Source organism: Triticum aestivum, chromosome 4B, assembly GCF_018294505.1.
Source record: "Triticum aestivum cultivar Chinese Spring chromosome 4B, IWGSC CS RefSeq v2.1, whole genome shotgun sequence".
Taxonomy (NCBI): domain Eukaryota; kingdom Viridiplantae; phylum Streptophyta; class Magnoliopsida; order Poales; family Poaceae; genus Triticum; species Triticum aestivum.
Genome location: NC_057804.1, coordinates 402,115,776 through 402,137,176, shown reverse-complemented (window position 1 = coordinate 402,137,176; position 21,401 = coordinate 402,115,776). Strand labels below are relative to the sequence as shown.

Genomic DNA, 21,401 nt, shown 5'->3' with positions numbered 1-21,401 from the left:
CCGAAACTTGTCCCGATGGCCGAAACAGGACTTCCTATATATAAATCTTTACCTCCGGACCATTCCGGAACTCCTCGTGACGTCCGGGATCTCATCCGAGACTCCGAACAACATTCGGTAACCACATACAAGCTTCCTTTATAACCCTAGCGTCATCGAACCTTAAGTGTGTAGACCCTACGGGTTCGGGAGACATGCAGACATGACCGAGACGTTCTCTGGTCAATAACCAACAACGGGATCTGGATACCCATGTTGGCTCCCACATGTTCCACGATGATATCATCGGATGAACCACGATGTCAAGGACTTAATCAATCACGTATTCAATTCCCTTTGTCTAGCGGTATTTTACTTGCCCGAGATTCGATCATCGGTATACCGATACCTTGTTCAATCTCGTTACCGGCAAGTCACTTTACTCGTTCCGTAACACATCATCCCGTTATCAACTCCTTGGTCACATTGCGCATATGATGATGTCCTACCGAGTGGGCCCAGAGATACCTCTCCGTTTACACGGAGTGACAAATCCCAGTCTCGATCCGCATAAAACAATAGATACTTTCGGAGATACCTGTAGTGCACCTTTATAGTCACCCAGTTACGTTGTGACGTTTGATACACCCAAGGCACTCCTACGGTATCCAGGAGTTACGCGATCTCATGGTCAAAGGAAGAGATACTTGACATTGGCAAAGCTCTAGCAAACGAACTACACGATCTTTGTGCTAGTCTTAGGATTGGGTCTTGTCCATCACATCATTCTCCTAATGATGTGATCCCGTTATCAACGACATCCAATGTCCATAGCCAGGAAACCATGACTATCTGTTGATCACAACGAGCTAGTCAACTAGAGGCTCACTAGGGACATATTGTGGTCTATGTATTCACACGTGTATTACGATTTCCGGATAATACAGTTATAGCATGAATAAAAGACAATTATCATGAACAAGGAAATATAATAATAATACTTTTATTATTGCCTCTAGGGCATATTTCCAACAAAAAGGTAGGCCACGGGATCAAACCCGGGTCTCGAGGGTGGAAGATTGTGTGCTTAACCATTGTGGCACTCTGTGCTTGTGAAATATGAAGGCCTCGCGATATAAGAACTATACTCGGTGGCGACTTTAAAAAAGTTGATTTGTTTTCTTCACTTATGAGTGGCATAGTAGGTAATTTATGAAAACTACGGGGGCAATTTTTTGATGGGTGGACAGAAGCACTAATCACTTTATTATTATGTATAGATATAGATTAAACGTAGATGGGGATCTTGTCTGACACATTCTCCAGAATACAGTCAGAGGAACAGAATGTCAAACTTTACATAGTTCATCCCCCATTCCCACCTTAGCTAATCTATGTGCGCCACTATTCACACTTCGCCTAACCCACATCACTTTAAACTGTTGGTAACTCCTAAGCATCCCTTGATCCCTTCGATGGTTGGTCCCAACACTGAGAGTCTTTTTTTTTGAAAAGAGGCAAGGATTTGCCTCATTCATTAAATAAGAGGAATAGAGTTTACATTCATGTTACAACCGCAATATCCGAAATAAAAGTGATCTACTACTCTCGCTACATTAGATATCCTTTTTCTTGATATTGGTGAGGAGGACCATCGGCGGAGCACACTTCTGAAGGAACATTCGTGCGTTTCTCTCGTTTTAAATGGTCCAGGCTAAGAGAGTGTTGAGCGAGGCCATCGCATTCCTATTGGGGATAGATGTGTCGGAAAGGCCCACCCACCAATCTTTGATGTTGTCCGAGAGATGCCATGAGGAAGTGTCAATGCTCATCAGCCGCATCTAATCCTTGACTAGTCCCCAAAGGCGGATGGAGAAGCGGCACTTGTAGAAAAGGTGGTCAACAGACTCTTGCTCCCCCTTGCAAAGTGTATAAAGGCCATAATTTAGCCATCCGCGCTTCTCCAATCTATTCTCCGTCCAAACCTTGCTTTGAATAGCCACCTAAGTGAAGAACTTGACTTTGGCAGGAGCCTACCTTCCATACAATGTGTTCCATAGGGATTTAATTGTGCGAAGGAATTGCACTTTGTATGCCGACTCGGCCGTGTATTGCCCGCTAGCTGTGTGCTTCCACACAATATCATCCTCGACAACTACTTCAAGATGGAAGCCATGAAGCGTTGTCCACAGGGTGACAAACTGACGCAATTGATTTAGCGAAAAGGAGGCCGAGATCGTTATTCTCGAGACCCCAAGCATCATTGTTGAGTGCTTCACTCACCTTCCAGTTTTTCCTCTTGGGCGCCTCGTAAATCAGAGGTCCCTTGACTTGCGGCCATTCACCCATGGTGCATGCTAGAAAGGCGTCCTTGCTCCATTTCCAACAAATATGGACATGAAGGCATAGAACAAGGCGGAGTCCATCTTGTCGCAGGGCTTTCCATTGTCCACCCAAAGCTTGGTTGGATCTTTTCATTCAAACCACAACCAATGCAAGCGGACAACCCGATAAATTTCTTCGTGTTAAGTATGCCAAGGCCACCAAGATCCTTTGGCCGGCACATCGTGTCCCAATTCACCTTGCATTGTGCACCAGTCGTTTTGTCTGTGTCTTCCCAAAGAAAGGCTCTCTCGAGCTTGTTTATGTTGTGCAACGTGGACGGTGGCACTATGAGCGGTGTGATGGAGAAGATGAGTTGCGAAGACAACACCGATTTCACAAGGGTTCTTGTCCGATCTGTTTAGCATATTCACCATGCCCAGGTTATCAAGCTCCAGATGAAGCTTCTGTGTGTTAATTTCCAACTTGAACAGCTGGTGTACATGCATGAATCTCCACCCTCTCTGGATCAGAAGACCAACCGAAGAGATGGCAACCAGGGGCTTTGTAAGCTCCCACATGATCATGTAACACTACTCCCCCTCCTCCTTTGCATCTGTGTTTAGATAAAGCTCCATCTGTGTTGGCCTTGATCCATCCATCATTCGGTACCTCTCAAGCCTGATGGACCTTGGTTTGCTCACTCTTGCCTCACGTGCATGAACATCATCCCATTCCTTCACGTAAGCCAAGATTATTATTTTTTTGCGGGAAAGACTTTCAGTCTATTCATCTTCAATCATGTTAGTACAACGAACACCAGAAATAATAAAAATTACATCCAGATCCATAGACCACCTAGCCACGACTACAAACACTGAAGCGAACCGAAGGTTGACTGCATGATATTGCGTGGCTCGGCTATTCTGCGTCCGTCTCTTGCCTCATTCCGCGCTAACCAGAGGCCGTATACTACTTGTACCATCATCGATCTCTCCTCTTCTGTTGCGTCTGCGAACCAGGAGAAAAGAAAATTTAAAAAACTAATAAAAGGAAATAAAAGACTATGAAAAACAGAAAAAGAAAAAAGGGAAAATATAAATGTAAGAGAAAGGAAAAACCAGAAGGAAAATAAAGAAAAAGGATAAAAATCAGGGACTATGGGCCTGCCCATACAGAGGACATGCGCTGAATACGGGCCGTGTCGTGTGGTTGGAGCCGCGGGGCCCGGAACTGTTGCGTTACGCCGCGTTGCATATCTGGCCCAACAAATTAAACCGATTCCGGGTCCGCGCCGCAGCGATCTCGTGGGCCATGGCCGACTCCAGCCCTGGGAAGAAGAACCCACTTCGTGACGGGTTCGGTCGTGTCAGCTTTGAAATACGGAGAGGGGCTCGCAGGTCGCAGCCCCCGCTCATCACGTCATCACGTCTTCACGATCGCTCACAGTTTGAGTTGAGGCGCCGACTTAGGAGAAGAAGAAAGAGTCGGTCATGGCGGCGGCCATGGAGATCGAGGTCTCGGCGGACGACGTCGCGTACGAGGAGGACGTCCTGCGCGATCCCTTCAGGCTGTCCGGCTGGCTGCGCTACCTGTCGGCTCGTCGCGCGGCGCCGCCGGCGAAGCGCGCGGCCATCTACGAGCGGGCGCTGCGCGCCCTCCCCGGGTCGTACAAGCTGTGGCACGCCTACCTCACGGAGCTCGGCGACGCCGCGCGCGCGCTGCCCGTCACCCACGCCGCTCACGCCGGCCTCGACGCCGCCTTCGAGCGCGCGCTCGCCGCTGGCATGTCCCGGATGCCGCGCGTCTGGCACATGTACGCCTCCTCGCTCCTCCACCAACGCCTCCTCACACGCGCCCGCCACGTGCTCGACCGCGCGCTGCGCTCGCTGCCCGTCACGCAGCACCACCACGTGTGGCCGCTTCACCTCCGCCTCGCCTCCCTGCCCGACTGCCCGGCCCCGACCGCGGTCCGTGTGCATGGCCGCCACCTCCAGTTCGATCCTGACCACGAGGAGGATTTCATCGCCTTCCTCGTCTCTGCCGGCAGATGGCGGGACGCGGCCCAACACCTCGCCGCGGCCATCGACGACGAAGGATTCGTGTCCGTCAAGGGCACAACGAAGCGCCAGCTACTGCTTGACCTGTGTGGCCTGCTCGCCCAGCACCCGGAGGACGTCGCCGGGATGCCGGTGGACGGAATCCTCCGCGGCAGCATCCGGAAGTTCCCCGAGGAGGCCGGCGTGCTGTGGACAAGCCTGGCCAGCCACTACGCGCGGAGAGGCCTCCACGGCAAGGCGAGGGACGTCTTCGAGGAGGCCATGACCACGGCGACCACCGTCAAGGACTTCCGGATGGTGTTCGACGCATACTTGCACTTCGAGCACGCCATGGCCGCCGCGGAGCTCGAGCTCTGCCAAGCGGACGCCGTCGACGTCCAGGACTGCTGGCTCGCCGACAGGGACAGCACGGACTTGGCGATGGCGAGGCTGGAGCGGCTGCTCGAACGCCGGCCGGAGCTGCTCAACAGCGTCCTGCTGAGGCAGAACCCGCACGACGTCCAGGCGTGGCACGAACGGGCCAAGATCTTCCACAAGGATCCCGCGAGACACGCCGCGACCTACGCGGAGGCCGTCAGGACTGTCGATCCAGCGAAGGCGACGGGGAAGCCGCCGCACACGCTCTGGCTGGCGCTGGCCAAGATGTACGAGGACCGCGGCAGCGTCGGCTGCGCCCGAGACGTCCTCCACAGAGCCACGCAGGCAAACTTCACGGCGGCGGAGCACCTCGCCGCGGTTTACTGCGAGTGGGCCCACATGGAACTGAGGCACCAGGATCCCGAGCGGGCCATCGACCTCATCCGGCGAGCGACCACGCCACCGTCTATCGAGCCCACGACGCACGCCGCTGCTGCCGGCGGCGAGGACGTTCGGGTGAAACTGCACCGGTGTCTCAAGCTGTGGCTCGTGTACCTGAACCTGATGACAACACACGGGTCGCTCGAGTCCACCTGCGCTGTCTACGACAAGATGCACGACCTCGGCGTCGTCACGCCATTGCTGGTGCTGGACCACGCGACCCTACTCGAGCAGCACGGGCGGTTCGAGGACGCGTTCCGTGTGTACGAGCGGGGCGTCAGGTCCTTCAAGCACCCGCACGCCGACGCCATATGGGAGGCGTACCTGACCAAGTTCGTCCAGAGGCACGGGAAGAGCAGGCCGGAGAGGGTGCGGGACCTGTTCCAGGCGGCCGTCCTGCAGGCACCGCCGCAGAGGAAGAAGGCCGTGTACCTGAGATACGCGAGGTTCGGGGAGGACTTCGGCCTCGCCAGCCGCGCCATGAAGGTGTACGTGGACGCTGCGAGCGCCGTCCCCGCCAGCGACAGGCTCGGCGTCTACGAGGTGTACGTCGCGCGGGCTACCGAGCTCTACGGCCTTCTGAAGGCGAGGGACGTGTACCAGCAGGCGATCGTCGGCGGCGGGCTGCCCGACGAGGGCGCGAGGGCGATGTGCGTCGGGTTCGCCGACCTCGAGATCGTGCTCGGCGAAGTCGCGCGCGCTCGGGCGTTGTACGCATACGCGGCGGCCTTCACGGATCCCAAGGTTTACCCTGAGTTCTGGAAACGGCGGAACGACTTTGAGGTGCTACACGGCGACGAGGGTACGTTCAGGGAGATGCTCCGCATGAAGAGGACCATGGCGGCCGTTGCCAGAGACGGAGCAGGGGCGCGGGGTGAGATCCGCACCGATGCCGGCGTGGTGGAGCAGGGGCTGCGCCCATGCGCCGGCCAACGTTTCGACGGTGCTCAGCAATGCAAGCGGATACGTCTAGTGTAGTTCTTTCTTTTTTCTCCTCGTCACTTGACATGACACGTTAGTTGTGTTGTCCGGTTCTAGTACGTGCTATCTCCAGATCGTTGATGTATCATGTATGTACTCACATTCTTGAGCACCTTTTTGGTGAAATGTACTCCCTCCGCACTAGTGTCAAAAACGTCTTAAATTATGAGACGGAGAGAGTACTGTTTTGAGTTTGTTTACTAATCTTCAAATTTCGCATGATCAGATGATTTCGGTTTTGTGGGGGGGGGGGGGGGGGTCATCGCTAGTGAATGGGTGTGGATCGCCGTCGCTACCAAGGGATCTCCATTTTCATCGAAATCGTTGACCGCCTCGCGCCCAAGGGCTGCAAGGGGGTTGGTGGTCAAACGGGTTTGGCGTCGAGGTCAGCGTCTCCGTTAGTTGGTCTTGGTTCCCTCACCGCGCCTGCTGTGTGGCGACCTCCGTTGTGTTTCTCTGGAGTTGTAACTGGGCTACCATGGTGGCCTGCCTGAGGGCCTCCATGGCTCATATGTCGGGTTATTTCCTAGTAAGGGTGTGTCCAGCACCCACAACGCCCTGTCTGTGATCTTTGATGATAGTTGGTGTCATCGTTGTTCTGGCGAGGCTCAATGTCCCAGCCCCGAGAGTCATGAACCCCCGAGAGTCCGGTAATGAGGATGTTGGAACCGATGGGGTTCCGCCAAATTAGTGTGGAAGACGTGGTGCTGATGGAGTGATACTTAGTGGCTCAGAGGCTGGGGGGGCCATGGACGATGGAACCACGCGAGTTGTCGCGGATCCGTTGGTGTTGGTGACAATTGGAGTCATGTTTGGTGCTAAAGATCTGCTGCCCGTTGAGCCGCCCGGGGCATTCATGAGAACCTGCTCCAGGGAGATGGCCTGTAAAGGTTCGTCACCATCCTGGTTGGGGTCGGTTTTAGGCTTGCACCCGTCTCCTCGCCTTCCTCCGTCTGCTTAATGAAGATGATGCTAGGCGCGGTATCATCGACGTCTTTTGTTTTCGGAAGTGAGACTAGGGTAGCAAAGCTCAGATACGACACAAGAGCGTGCTAGTTTTTTGTTGTAAGTCGATGCAACTTTTCGAACTCAAGGCCGGAATACGAACTTCGGTCGCGAGGTTTGTCGATGCGAGGTCGTCGTCCTTTTAAGCCCGAGGCCGGTGGTATTGGTGACATGGGCTCCGATGGGAGCACGCCTACGGCCAGATAGGGCGGTGGAACGCGGAGTCGAAGATCGCCATAACGGTCGATGACGAACCTGAGCGACCCGAAGAAGGTGGTGCTGTTGGGAAACGTAGTAATTTCAAAAAAGTTCCTACGCACAGGCAAGATCATGGTGATGCATAGCAACGTGAGGGAAGAGTGTTGTCTACGTACCCTCGTAGACCATAAGAGGAAGCATTAGCACAACGCGGTTGATGTAGTCGTATGTCTTCACGGCCCGACCGATCAAGCACCGAAAGCACGACACCTCCGAGTTCTTGCACACGTTCAGCTCGATGACGTTCCTCAAACTCCGATCCAACCGAGTGTCGATGGAGAGTTCCGTCAGCACGAGGGCGTGGTGACGATGATGATGTTCTACCGTCGCAGGGCTTCGCCTAAGCACTGCTACGATATTATCAAGGAGGACTATGGTGGAGGGGGGCACCGCACACGGCTAAGAGATCAATGATCAATTGTTGTGTCTATGGGGGTGCCCCACTCCCCCGTATATAAAGGACTGGAGGAGGGGGCCGACCAAGGGGAGAGGCACGCCCTAGGGGGGGAGTCCAACTCCCACTGGGAGTAGGATTCCCCCCTTTCCTATTTGGAGAGGGAGAGGGAAGGAAGAGGAAGGAGGGAGGAAGGAAAGGGGGGGGGGGCTCCCAATTCGGATTGGGCTTGGGAGGGGGGCGCCCCCTCCCTTGCTCCTTTCCCCTCCTTTCCACTAAGGGCCATTAAGGCCCATATACCTCCCGGCGGGTTCCGATAACCTCCTGGAGCTCCGGTATTGTCCCAATCTCACCCGGAACCTTTCCGGTGTCCAAATATAGTCGTCCAATATATCGATCTTCATATCTCGACCATTTCGAGACTCCTCGTCATGTCCGTGATCACATCCGGGTCTCCGAACAACCTTTTGTACATCAAAATGCATAAACTCATAATATAATTATCATCTAACTTTAAGCATGTGGACCCTACGGGTTCGAGAACTATGTAGACATGACCGAGACACGTCTCCGGTCAGTAACCAATAGTGGAACCTGGATGCTCATATTGGCTCCTACATATTCTACGAAGAACTTTATCGGTCAAACCGCATAACAACATATGTTGTTCCCTTTGTCATCGGTATGTTACTTGTCCGAGATTCGATCGTCGGTATCTCAATACCTAGTTCAATCTCGTTACCGGCAAGTCTCTTTACTCGTTATGTAATGCATCATCCCGTAACTAACTCATTAGCTACATTGCTTGCAAGGCTTATAGTGATGTGCATTACCGAGAGGGCCCAGAGATACCTCTCCGACAATTGGAGTGACAAATCCTAATCTCGAAATATGTCAACTCAACAAGTACCTTCGGAGACACCTGTAGAGCACCTTTATAATCACCCAGTTATGTTGTGATGTTTGGTAGCACACAAAGTGTTCCTCCGGTAAGCGGGAGTTACATAATCTCATAGTCTTAGGAATATGTATAAGTCATGAAGAAAGCAATAGCAACATACTAAATGACCAAGTGCTAAGCTAACGGAATGGGTCAAGTCAATCACATCATTCTCCTAATAATGTGATCTCGTTAATCAAATGACAACTCATGTCTATGGTTAGGAAACTTAACCATCTTTAATTCACGAGCTAGTTAAGTAGAGGCATACTAGTGATACTATGTTTGTCTATGTATTCACACATGTATTATGTTTCCGGGTAATACAATTCTAGCATGAATAATAAACATTTATCATGATATGAGAAATAAATAATAACTTTATTATTGCCTCTAGGGCATATTTCCTTCAGTCTCCCACTTGCACTAGAGTCAATAATCTAGATTACATAGTAATGATTCTAACACCCATGGAGCCTTGGCGCTGATCATGTTTTGCTCATGGAAGAGGCTTAGTCCAGAGGTCTGCAACATTCAGATCCGTATGTATCTTGCAAATCTATATGTCTCCCACCTGGACTTGGTCCCGGATGGAATTGAAGCGTCTTTTGATGTGCTTGGTTCTCTTGTGAAATCTGGATTCCTTTGCCAAGGCAATTTCACCAGTATTGTCACAAAAGATTTTCATTGGACCCGATGCACTAGGTATGACACCTAGATCGGATATGAACTCCTTCATCCAGACTCCTTCATTTGATGCTTCCGAAGTAGCTATGTACTCCGCTTCACATGTAGATCCCGCCACGACGCTTTGTTTAGAACTGCACCAACTGACAGCTCCACCGTTCAATATAAACACGTATCCGGTTTGCGATTTAGAATCGTCCGGATCAGTGTGAAAGCTTGCATCGACGTAACCATTTACGACTAGCTCTTTGTCACCTCCATAAACGAGAAACATATCCTTAGTCCTTTTCAGGTATTTCAGGATGTTCTTGACCGCTGTCCAGTGATCCACTCCTGGATTACTTTGGTACCTCCCTGCTAAACTAATAGCAAGGCACACATCAGGTCTGGTACACAACATTGCATACATGATAGAGCCTATGGTTGAAGCATAGGGAACTTCTTTCATTTTCTCTCTATCTTCTGCAGTGGTCGGGCATTGAGTCTGACTCAATTTCACACCGTGTATTATAGGCAAGAACCCTTTCTTTGCTTGATCCATTTTGAACTTTTTCAAAACTTTATCAAGGTATGTACTTTGTGAAAGTCCAATTAAGCGTCTTGATCTATCTCTATAGATCTTGATGCCCAATATGTAAGCAGCTTCACCGAGGTCTTTCATCGAAAAACTTTTATTCAAGTATCCTTTTATGCTATCCAGAAATTCTATATCATTTCCAATCAATAATATGTTGTCCACATATAATATTAGAAATGCTACAGAGCTCCCACTCACTTTCTTGTAAATACATGCTTCTCCAAAAGTATGTATAAAACCATATGCTTTGATCATACTATCAAAGCGTTTATTCCAACTCCGAGAGGCTTGCACCAGTCCATAAATGGATCGCTGGAGCTTGCACACTTTGTTAGCATCCTTTGGATCGACAAAACCTTCTGGTTGCATCATATACAACTCTTCTTCCAGAAATCCATTCAGGAATGTAGTTTTGACATCCATTTGCCAAATTTCATAATCATAAAATGCGGCAATTGCTAACATGATTCGGACAGACTTAAGCATCACCACGGGTGAGAAAGTCTAGTCGTAGTCAACCCCTTGAACTTGTCGAAAACCTTTCGCAACAAGTCGAGCTTTGTAGACAGTAATATCACCATCAGCATCAGTCTTCTTCTTGAAGATCCATTTATTCTCGATGGCTTGCTGATCATCGGGCAAGTCAACCAAAGTCCATACTTTGTTCTCATACATGGATCCCATCTCAGATTTCATGGCCTCAAGCCATTTTGCGGAATCTGGGCTCATCATCGCTTCCTCATAGTTCGTAGGTTCGCCATGGTCAAGTAACATGACCTCCAGAATAGGATTACCATACCACTCTGGTGCGGATCTTACTTTGATTGACCTACGAGGTTCTGTAGTAACTTGATCTGAAGTTTCATGATCAACATCATTAGCTTCATCACTTATTGGTGTAGTCGTCACAGGAACCAGTTTCTGTGATGAACTATTTTCCAATAAAGGAGAAGGTACAGTTACCTCATCAAGTTCTACTTTCCTCCCACTCACTTCTTTTGAGAGAAACTCCTTCTCTAGAAAGGATCCATTCAAAAGTCTTGCCTTCGGATCTGTGATAGAAGGTGTACCCAAAAGTTTCCTTTGGGTATCCTATGAAGACACATTTCTCCAATTTGGGTTCAAGCTTATCGGGTTGAAGCTTTTTCACATAAGCATCACAGCCCCAAACTTTAAGAAACGACAACTTTGGTATCTTGCCAAACCACAGTTCATAAGGCGTCGTCTCAACGGATTTTGATGGTGCCCTATTTAACATGAATGCGGCCGTCTCTAAAGCATAACCCCAAAACGATAGCGGTAAATCAGTAAGAGACATCATAGATCGCACCATATCTAGTAAAGTACGATTACGACGTTCGGACACACCATTATGCTGTGGTGTTCCGGGTGGCGTGAGTTGTGAAACTATTCACATTGCTTCAAATGTAAACCAAACTTGTAACTCAAATGTTCTCCTCCATGATCAGATCATAGAAACTTTACTTTCTTGTTACGATGATTTTCAACTTCACTCTGAAATTCTTTGAACTTTTCAAATGTTTCAGACTTATGTTTCATTAAGTAGATATACCCATATCTGCTCAAATCATCCGTGAAGGTGAGAAAATAATGATACCCGCCGCGAGCCTCAATATTCATTGGACCACATACATCAGTATGTATGATTTCCAACAAATCAGTTGCTCGCTCCATAGTTCCGGAGAATGGCGTTTTAGTCATCTTGCCCATGAGGCATGGTTCGCAAGTACCAAGTGATTCATAATCAAGTGATTCCAAAAGTCCATCAATATGGAGTTTTTTCATGCGCTTTACACCAATATGACCTAAACGGCAGTGCCACAAATAAGTTGCACTATCATTATCAACTCTGCATCTTTTGGCTTCAACATTATGAATATGTGTGTCACTATTATCGAGATTCATCAGAAATAGACCACTCTTTAAGGGTGCATGACCATAAAAGATATTACTCATACAAATAGAACAACCATTATTCTCAGATTTAAATGAATAACTGTCTCGCATCAAACAAGATCCAGATATAATGTTCATGCTCAACGCTGGCACCAAATTACAATTATTTAGGTCTAAAACTAATCCCGAAGGTAGATGTAGAGGTAGCGTGCCGACGGCGATCACATCGACTTTGGAACCATTTCCCACGCGCATCGTCACCTCGTCCTTAGCCAGTGTCCGCTTAATCCGTCGTCCGTGTTTCGAGTTGCAAATGTTAGCAACAGAACCAGTATCAAATACCCAGGTGCTACTGCGAGCTCTGGTAAGCTACACATCAATAACATGTATATCACATATACCTTTGTTCACCTTGCCATACTTCTTATCCGCCAAATACTTGGGGCAGTTCCGCTTCCAGTGACCAGTCTGCTTGCAGTAGAAGCACTCAGTCTCAGGCTTAGGTCCAGACTTGGGTTTCTTCTCTTGAGCAGCAACTTATTTGCTGTTCTTTTTGAAGTTCCTCTTCTTTTTCCCTTTGCCCTTTTTCTTGAAACTGGTGGTCTTATTGACCATCAACACTTGATGCTGCTTCTTGATTTCTACCTCCGTAGCCTTTAGCATTGCGAAGAGCTCGGGAATAGTTTTATCCATCCCTTGCATATTATAGTTCATCATGAAGCTCTTGTAGCTTGGTGGCAGTGATTGAAGAATTCTATCAATGACGCTATCATCCGGAAGATTAACTCCCAGTTGAATCAAGTGACTGTTATACCCAGACATTCTGAGTATATGCTCACTGACATAACTATTCTCCTCCATCTTGCAGCTGTAGAACTTATTGGAGACCTCATATCTCTCAATCCGGGCATTTGCTTGAAATATTAACTTCAACTCCAGGAACATCTCATATGCTCCATGACGTTCAAAACATCGTTGAAGTCCCGGTTCTAAGCCGTAAAGCATGGCACACTGAACTATCGAGTAGTCATCAGCTTTGCTCTGCCAAACGTTCATAACATCTGGCGTTGCTCCTGCAACAGGTTTGGCACCTAGCGGTGCTTTCAGGACGTAATTCTTCTGTGCAGCAATGAGGATAATCCTCAAGTTACGGACCCAGTCCGTGTAATTGCTACCATCATCTTTCAACTTTGCTTTATCAAGGAATGCATTAAAATTCAACGGAACAACAGTACGAGCCATCTATGTACAACAAACATAGACAAGCAAAATACTATCAGATACTAAGTTCATGATAAATTTAAGTTCAATTACTCATATTACTTAAGAACTCCCACTTAGATAGACATCCCTCTAATCATCTAAGTGATCACGTGACCCAAATCAAATAACCATAACCGATCATCACGTGAAACGGAGTAGTTTTCAATGGTGAACATCACTATGTTGATCATATCTACTATATGATTCACGCTCGACCTTTCGGTCTCAGTGTTCCGAGGCCATATCTGCATATGCTAGGCTCGTCAAGTTTAACCTGAGTATTTTGCGTGTGCAAAACTAGCTTGCACCCGTTGTAGATGGACGTAGAGCTTATCACACCCGATCATCACGTGGTGTCTGGGCACGACGGACTTTGGCAATGGTGCATACTCAGGGAGAACAATTTTATCTTGAAATTTAGTAAGAGATCATCTTATAATGCTACCGTCAATCAAAGCAAGATAAGATGCATAAAAGATAAACATCACATGCAATCGATATAAGTGATATGATATGGCCATCATCATCCTGTGCTTGTGATCTCCATCTTCGAAGCACCGTCATGATCACCATCGTCACCGGCGCGGCACCTTGATCTCCATCGTAGCATCGTTGTTGTCTCGCCAACTATTGCTTCTACGACTATTGCTACTGCTTAGTGATAAAGTAAAGCAATTACAGGGCGATTGCATTGCATACAATAAAGTGACAACCATATGGCTCCTGCCAGTTGTCGATAACTCGGTTACAAAACATGATCATCTCATACAACAAAATATAGCATCATGTCTTGACCATATCACATCACAACACGCCCTGCAAAAACAAGTTAGACATCCTCTACTTTGTTGTTGCAAGTTTTACGTGGCTGCTACGGGTTGAGCAAGAACCGTTCTTACCTACGCATCAAAACCACAACGATAGTTCGTCAAGTTAGTGCTGTTTTAACCTTCTCAAGGACCGGGCATAGCCACACTCAGTTCAACTAAAGTTGGAGAAACTGACACCCGCCAGCCACCTGTGTGCAAAGCACGTCGGTAGAACCAGTCTCGCGTAAGCGTACACGTAATGTCGGTCCGGGCCGCTTCATCCAACAATACCGCTGAACCAAAGTGTGACATGCTGGTAAGCAGTATGACTTGTATCACCCACAATTCACTTGTGTTCTACTCGTGCATATAACATCAACGCATAAAACCTGGCTCGGATGCCACTGTTGGGAAACATAGTAGTTTCAAAAAAATTCCCACGCACACGCAAGATCATGGTGATGCATAGCAACAAGAGGGGAGAGTGTTATCTACGTACCCTCGTAGACCGTAAGCGGAAGCGTTAGCATAACGCGGTTGATGTAGTCATACGTCTTCACGGCCCGACCGATCAAGCACCGAAAGCACGGCACCTCCAAGTTCTTGCACACGTTCAGCTCGATGACGTTCCTCGAACTCCGATCCATCCGAGTGTCAACGGAGAGTTCCGTCAGCACGATGGCGTGGTGATGATGATGATGTTCTACCGTCGCAGGGCTTCGCCTAAGCACCGCTACGATATTATCAAGGAGGACTATGGTGGAGGGGGGCACCACACACGACTAAGAGATCAATGATCAATTGTTGTGTCTATGGGGTGCCCCCCTCCCCCATATATAAAGGAGTGGAGGAGGGGGCCGGCCAAGGGGAGAGGCGCGCCCTAGGGGGGTAGTCCAACTCCCATCGGGAGTAGGATTCCCCCCTTTCCTATTTGGAAAGGGAGAGGGAAGGAAGAGGAAGGAGGGAGGAAGGAAAGGGGGGCCGACCCCCCTCCCAATTCGGATTGGGCTTGGGGGGGGGGGCTCCCTTGCTCCTTTCCCCTCCTTTCCACTAAGGCCCATTAAGGCCCATATACCTCCTGGGGGGTTCCGATAACCTCCCGGAGCTCCGGTATTGTCCCAATCTCACCTGGAACATTTCCGGTGTCCAAATATAGTCGTCCAATCACTACAAAAAAAATACACTTTCGTGATGATACGTGTTTGTCACAGTAGGTCGCGTTTTTTGTCATGCATGTACATCCATGACAAATTTATGACAAAATCAAGATAGTCATACCTATGCTGTCGTAGAAGTGTTCTATGACATTACCAAAATTATCATCAAGGAAGTGTCCACTTCCATCACGATAAATCACGCGTCACAGAAGTGCTTTCGTCAAGGGTGACCGACACGTGGCATCCACCGTAACGGAACGCCGTTAAGCTATTGGGTCGGATTTTGGATCCGATAACCCGTTAACAACCCCGACCAATGGGAAATTTCCACGTGTAAAATTCTGATTGGCCAAAGGGAACACGTGTCAGCTCGTCAGTGGGCCAGATGTCGCCCGTCCATTGGAGGAGACATGCCTATGATACGTCGACACGTGGCTGGGCCCAATAGAGGCCCATATAGGTTAAAAAGGCCAGCCCAGTCAAAGGCCCGTAGAACTTAATCAGGTACTAGTGGGCCAGCCCAATAACAGTCTGCTTAATAAAGGCCCATTTACGCCCTGAAGCCAGATCTGGCCCATTAATTGTTCGCCCAATATTTGGGCCCATTTACAGCCTGAAGCCAGATCTGGCCCGTTAATTGTTCACCCAATATTTGGGCCCATTTGCGGCCCGAAGCCAGATCTGGCCTGTTAATTGTTCGCCGAATATTTGGGTCCAACTACAACCCAGTGACTTTCGGCCTATCAGAGGCCTGATGTAGACATGGGCCCATTTCAGCCCGGTGTGACTTTCGGCCTGGGAATGGCCCATGCTGCCCATGGGCCATATATGGCCCGACGGGACATCAGGCCCATTAACGGCCCGTGCTAAAGGTGGCAACAGTTAAGCCCAATGTGACTTTGGGCCTGTTAAAGGCCTGTCGCGTAATTCGGCCCGTTGATGCCTATACTAAGCTTTCGCCCTCTTAAAGGCCCATGATATCAGTGGGCCAACTAAGGCCCAAGATATGTTTCGGTCTGGTAACGGCCCGTGAGCTAATTGGGCCCAAAACGGCCCGGTCTACATTTCGGCCTGCTGAAGGCCCGTCGACGACTAGTGAAAATTGAGGCCCAACATGCCTTTTGGCCTGCTAAAGGCCCGTGGTTTGATCTCGGCCGTAACAGGCCAATACAATATTCAGCCTGTTAATGGCCCAACGCTACCTGGGCCAAACTAAGGGTTGGGTCGACAAAAGGCCCAACTAAAATATAGGCCGGTGTAAGTTTGGGCCTAGCGCAATGTGTGAAGGCCCCAATCATTCGGGCCCAAGAAAGACACAGGCCGACCCAATTATGGCCCGCTAAAAACCTGGCCTGTTAGAGTCGAATGTTTCGACCCGGTCGACTACATCTGATTTTTTTCAGATAGCGAATGATGGTAGTAACTAGTAGGAATTAAGAACAAACCTACTCTATACAATAAAGAAATTACGGCATAGTAACTAAGAATAAACCTACACTATACAATAAAGGATTTAAGGTATATTACATCCACTGGGCATCGAAGTTCGCCACCAGTGATCATAAAGCGCAACGAAGAAGCAGATTACAAAAGCTGGGCACCATTACAGCATAACAAAATAATACTGAACCGAGACCACTTCCAAGACAGTTCAAGAAAGGTTAGCCTTGCGGGGGAACTGCTGCGCAAGCTATTGAGCAAGGCTGTGAGACCGGCCTAGCATGTCGGTCATAGCTTCCAGGTGTAGCTGTTTAGCGATGAGGTTCTCATTGGTGTTCTCCGCAATCTTTCTTAGAGATAGGACTTCAAGTCGAAGTTGAGTTGCAGAATGCCTTTCAGCTAGAACTTGGGACTGAAGAAGTCGAACTGATTTAGACAACGAATTCTGTGAGCTTGTCTGACTGTTAGTCTCAAGTAACTTGAACACTGCATCAAGACAAGACTTTGGGGTTGTCTCGCTATCTTCAAGATGTTTTGCCTTCTTTGCTGCAATATATGTTGGGTTTGTCTGACAGCCTTTAACAGACTTGTGCATGCCATCAGGCATATCACCTTGAAACAAAGCAGAGAGATGACAGGTTTTGCACATGTATAAACAAAGATGATAACTATTCTGTCAATTCTATCCAATTTCAAATTAGAAAATAAAGAGTAAGTTCAAAATATCAATAGCATAATTTGGCATTGTTCATAATGCGGGGAGCCTCACCACACTATTGGATTACCATGTCAACATAACAAGCATAGATGAAGGGAAAAGAAAATCATTGTATCTATTTTGGTTGATGTGCATGGCATGTTGTTCATATCATCAGCCACATCAGTAAGATAAAACAGGAGATGACAAGGTGCAAACGTGGCCTGCTTCACCACACACTGGATTATAGATCCACAAAACCAAGCATACATATAGAGAGTATTAAGTAATGTGCATGGTATGAATAAGGAATTTGGTTTTACAAGTAAAACTTAGAACTTACAGTTCTTACGAACATGCATTTTGGTAGAAACAACAAACTAAACAACAGTAAACGATAGGGAGTATGAGCAAATTAAACAACAGTTGAGGATAAAGGCTTTAGAAGGACTGACTTACATTAACAGTTAACACCGGCTTTATAATGCCCTTCTCCATGTCAAGGGAAGGATAACTCAAGAATTTCATCACAGAATCTTCTTCATAAGCATTGCCTGTACTCTACATTTTGTAGAGAGTAATTATAGATATGATAATACTGGAAGGGATAGAGGATAATGAAGATAAGATGCAGATTGATGCTACATAATCAACTACCAATCCTTGGAAGTACAAGCGTTACAGGACAAAATGTACTGACAAGAGAAATGGGCTACACTTCTGCACTGGCATTGTCTGTGTATTCTACTTGTTGGTAAGATTAAATATAGATCTGATCTTTTTTAGTAAATGGTGGGCGAGGGAGATAAGATGCAGAATGCTACAAAATGAACCAATACCTCTTCCCATAATACAAGAGTGTTTTGAACATTGGTGTACTGTACAAAATGTTCTTATATTATGGGACGAAGGGAGTAGCTGTTAATGTAAGTACAGTGATAGACCACGTTCAGTCCTCACAAGAGGACTGCAGAGCTAAACCTCTTCAAAAGCATTGGGTTGGTTCTAAATTTGTGTAAGCATACGGATCTTATAATGTCCACCAAATGGATGATTACGAGGCTAACATGTGCAGTGATGCTACATAATCAAAAAGCTATGAAAGTAAGTATGGTCATACAGGGCAAGAAGTACTCACAAGAGCAATGCAGTGTGCAGTATAGTTGCGAGATTCTGTGGTCCCTTGAGAACGAATGTTCTTCTGCTAACAGTTTTCGTACAAGTGAGACATTAAGGCAAATGCAGAAATGTAGTTCAAATTGTGATGTGATATCATAGACAGTACCTTACGCTGCAGCCTAGACCTATGTGTAACAAGATTATTCCAGTCACCGTTGGATAAATGTAGCACCAGAGACTTTACAGAAATTTCATTCAGAGGCTTGCCATCGAAGTGCGCTTGCCTCAGGTAGGAACGATACTTCATCAACGAGTGCTAGAAAAGCGCAACCAACTCTTGCTCGTCATCACAATCCAGTTTGCTCCTCGCCTATTTAAAAGAATGAAATCTTATGTCTTCTGTCAGCAGAAACATATGCAGTAATGACCATGAATAACATTAGTACGTTACTTACGCATAAGTTGCGGAGGAAGACTGGAAATTGTTCTGTGTCTGCGGTATAATCTTTCCATGAAGGAAAGATGCACACAAAGTTCCTGACAACAACATAAGCTTTGTCTTCTAAATTGGGAATAAATGGAACATGGGTCCTATTTGCTGCAATTGGGGTTCTCTCTGGTTCGAAAAGGGATTTGGCAACTAGATTTGGTGTACTCTTTGCTGGAATGGGGTTTTTGCGTCGTACAGCTGGTGCCATGTCAACTGGCATAATCATACTGTTTGCTGCAGTTGGGGTCTGCTGAGTTGGGGCATCAGAAATGACCAGTGTAGTAGGGCTAGAGTCTGCTAGAGTTGGGGTATTTTGTGGGTCAGGTGATATTGCAACTACACCTAATGGGCTATTTGATTTATCAGGTGCCACTACCTTTTCCAAATACTTTGCTTGTGCTCCTCCACGATCAGCAATCGCCCTCTTCCTTTTGAACGTCTGATACACAAGAACAACATTTGAATGGATAAATATGATATGATGACAGATGGAATATGTACTGAAAATGGATAGGCAGGGCGTATTCACATACACAATGTGTAAACTAAGCTAATAGCAGTTCAACAAAGTAGAAGCAATGCAAAGCATTAGTTGCAAGATATGTGCGAGCAATGTAACCTTGGAAAGTTAGAGCAAGTACCTTGATGGGTGAATAAGATAGGGCATCTTCCTCTGACTCCCCCACTAGGGAGCTACATTGACTTAGGTCTCCCTCTAGCTCAGAATCACTGTTAGGATCATATTCTGAGCATGAATCTGTAGGTGGAGAGCGTTTGCATTGCATTGCATCCAGACTTGATTTCAGTCCCTTAATGCCAAGTTTGACAGCCATGAAATTGTTCTGCTTTATTCTTTTCATGCGCGCAAGCTCATAATCATTATGATGTTGTTCAGAATCTGAGATCCATGAAAACATAAAAAGTAGTTAGATTATCTATGGAATGCATTGCGGATTCAACTCGGAGAGTGTCTCCCTATAAACCCCTGCATATGCAAAGTTCACCTCCCCAACCGTGCTGACCAGACCACACAGAAAAATACAAACCCCTTATGTCTTTATAACAGGCAGACACACATTTCAAAACTGAAGTAGGAACATTATAATCATATGAAATTCGTATTTGAACAAATAAACTAAGCAATTATGAGTGGCGTAATGTTTAGCTTCAAGGGTGGAGTGTTGGTAGTGCGACACAAAGCAAGTAGGCAGATTGTATTCCATGTCAAAGATCGAAACCTATGTAAAAGCTGGAAATGACACTTTCTTTCTATACAATGCAGTGTTCATTACCCACACATGATGGAAGAGATCACATAGAGAAATACTATTCACTCATGTCTATGGTTCCAGTATTTAGAAACAGGGTGGTCCACCCTAAAAGAATATTGACAACAAATATGACAAGGCAAGCATAGATGTAGTGAATCAATCATCTTGTGAGCTTATTATGACAAGTATGCAGAATTGTAACTGCAGTAAGAGACCGTCATAAATCTGAATGAAGAAGTTTGTCTAGCACTTATTGTTTACAACTAATTGACGTGAATAATTGGATATTATATCGAATGAGTAAGAAAGACAAGTAAAATTGTCAACAAACCTGGCTTGCAGTAGTAATCTGGGTCAATGTCACTACGACCAACAATCCAAAATGACTAGTTTCTGTTCTAACGGCCGGAATTTTGAAAACCCTGTGAACTTTAGAGGTACTAAAGATTACCGAAATACATCTGAACCATTAAGTGTAGGTAGCACTGAGCACACAACAAACCCTAATGATAGTCCTGCCTAATGAGTAATGAATCAATTAGAAAATGGGTGATGAGGAGTGGCTGCTGAGTGTTGAGGACGTATCTCAGGATAAATGAGTTGGCTTGGTGGGTGCTGCATGCCTGAGCCCTAAACGGACTGGGAAGGTAGGCACGGCGGCGCGCCCGGGCAGCGGTGACGCTGTTGGGCGAGCGGCTCCTGGCCTCTTGTTAGTCCGACGTCTCCTCCTAGAGTCATGTCGTCCGGGGACGGCAAGTCGCCGGCGAGGCTGGCGGCTGGGGGCGAGTAGAGATCAGAAGCGCGTAGCAGAACAGAGGGGAATCGGGGTTTGGGATGACCCAAAATCCCAGGGTGGGCCGGCCCACCGTGGGCACCCTGCAGATATACACACCCGAGCGGCGAACATGCATTTTCGAAACTAATTTAGGAACATTTAGCTGACCAATTAAACAACTCTGTTTTAATAATATCAGATTCGTATTTGAACATCTAAGCTTGTTTAGCTTGATGGGTGGAGTAGTGTTATTATGACACAAAGCACGTATTCTGATCGTATAGTGATCATAAAAGGGGGAAACTCTAAGCATATTTTTTTAGAAAAAGAGGGTTTCCCCTCTGATTTCTATTAAAGAAACTACCACTGAACCAACATGATCAATTAAACCCTAAGCATGATCAATTAAACCGTATTATGGCTGTGCCATGGTAGATTTGAAGCTGCAAACCGGAGAAATGA

General features: G+C 47.3%; 1 protein-coding gene across 1 annotated transcript; it reads left to right on the top strand.

Annotated features, from left to right (window-relative positions):
• Window positions 1-3,725: 3,725 nt before the first annotated feature.
• On the top strand, window positions 3,726-6,212 carry LOC123094881 (pre-mRNA-splicing factor syf1 homolog). The gene has a single exon (XM_044516752.1). It carries the CDS (start codon window positions 3,795-3,797, stop codon window positions 6,135-6,137), a length of 2,343 nt encoding a protein of 780 aa, XP_044372687.1. The 5' UTR covers window positions 3,726-3,794; the 3' UTR covers window positions 6,138-6,212.
• The last annotated feature ends 15,189 nt before the right edge of the window (window positions 6,213-21,401 follow it).

Excerpts from the sequence above, each read along its gene's own strand:
- LOC123094881 (XM_044516752.1), top strand. The coding sequence starts at position 3,795 with ATGGCGGCGGCCATGGAGATCGAGGTCTCGGCGGACGACGTCGCGTAC.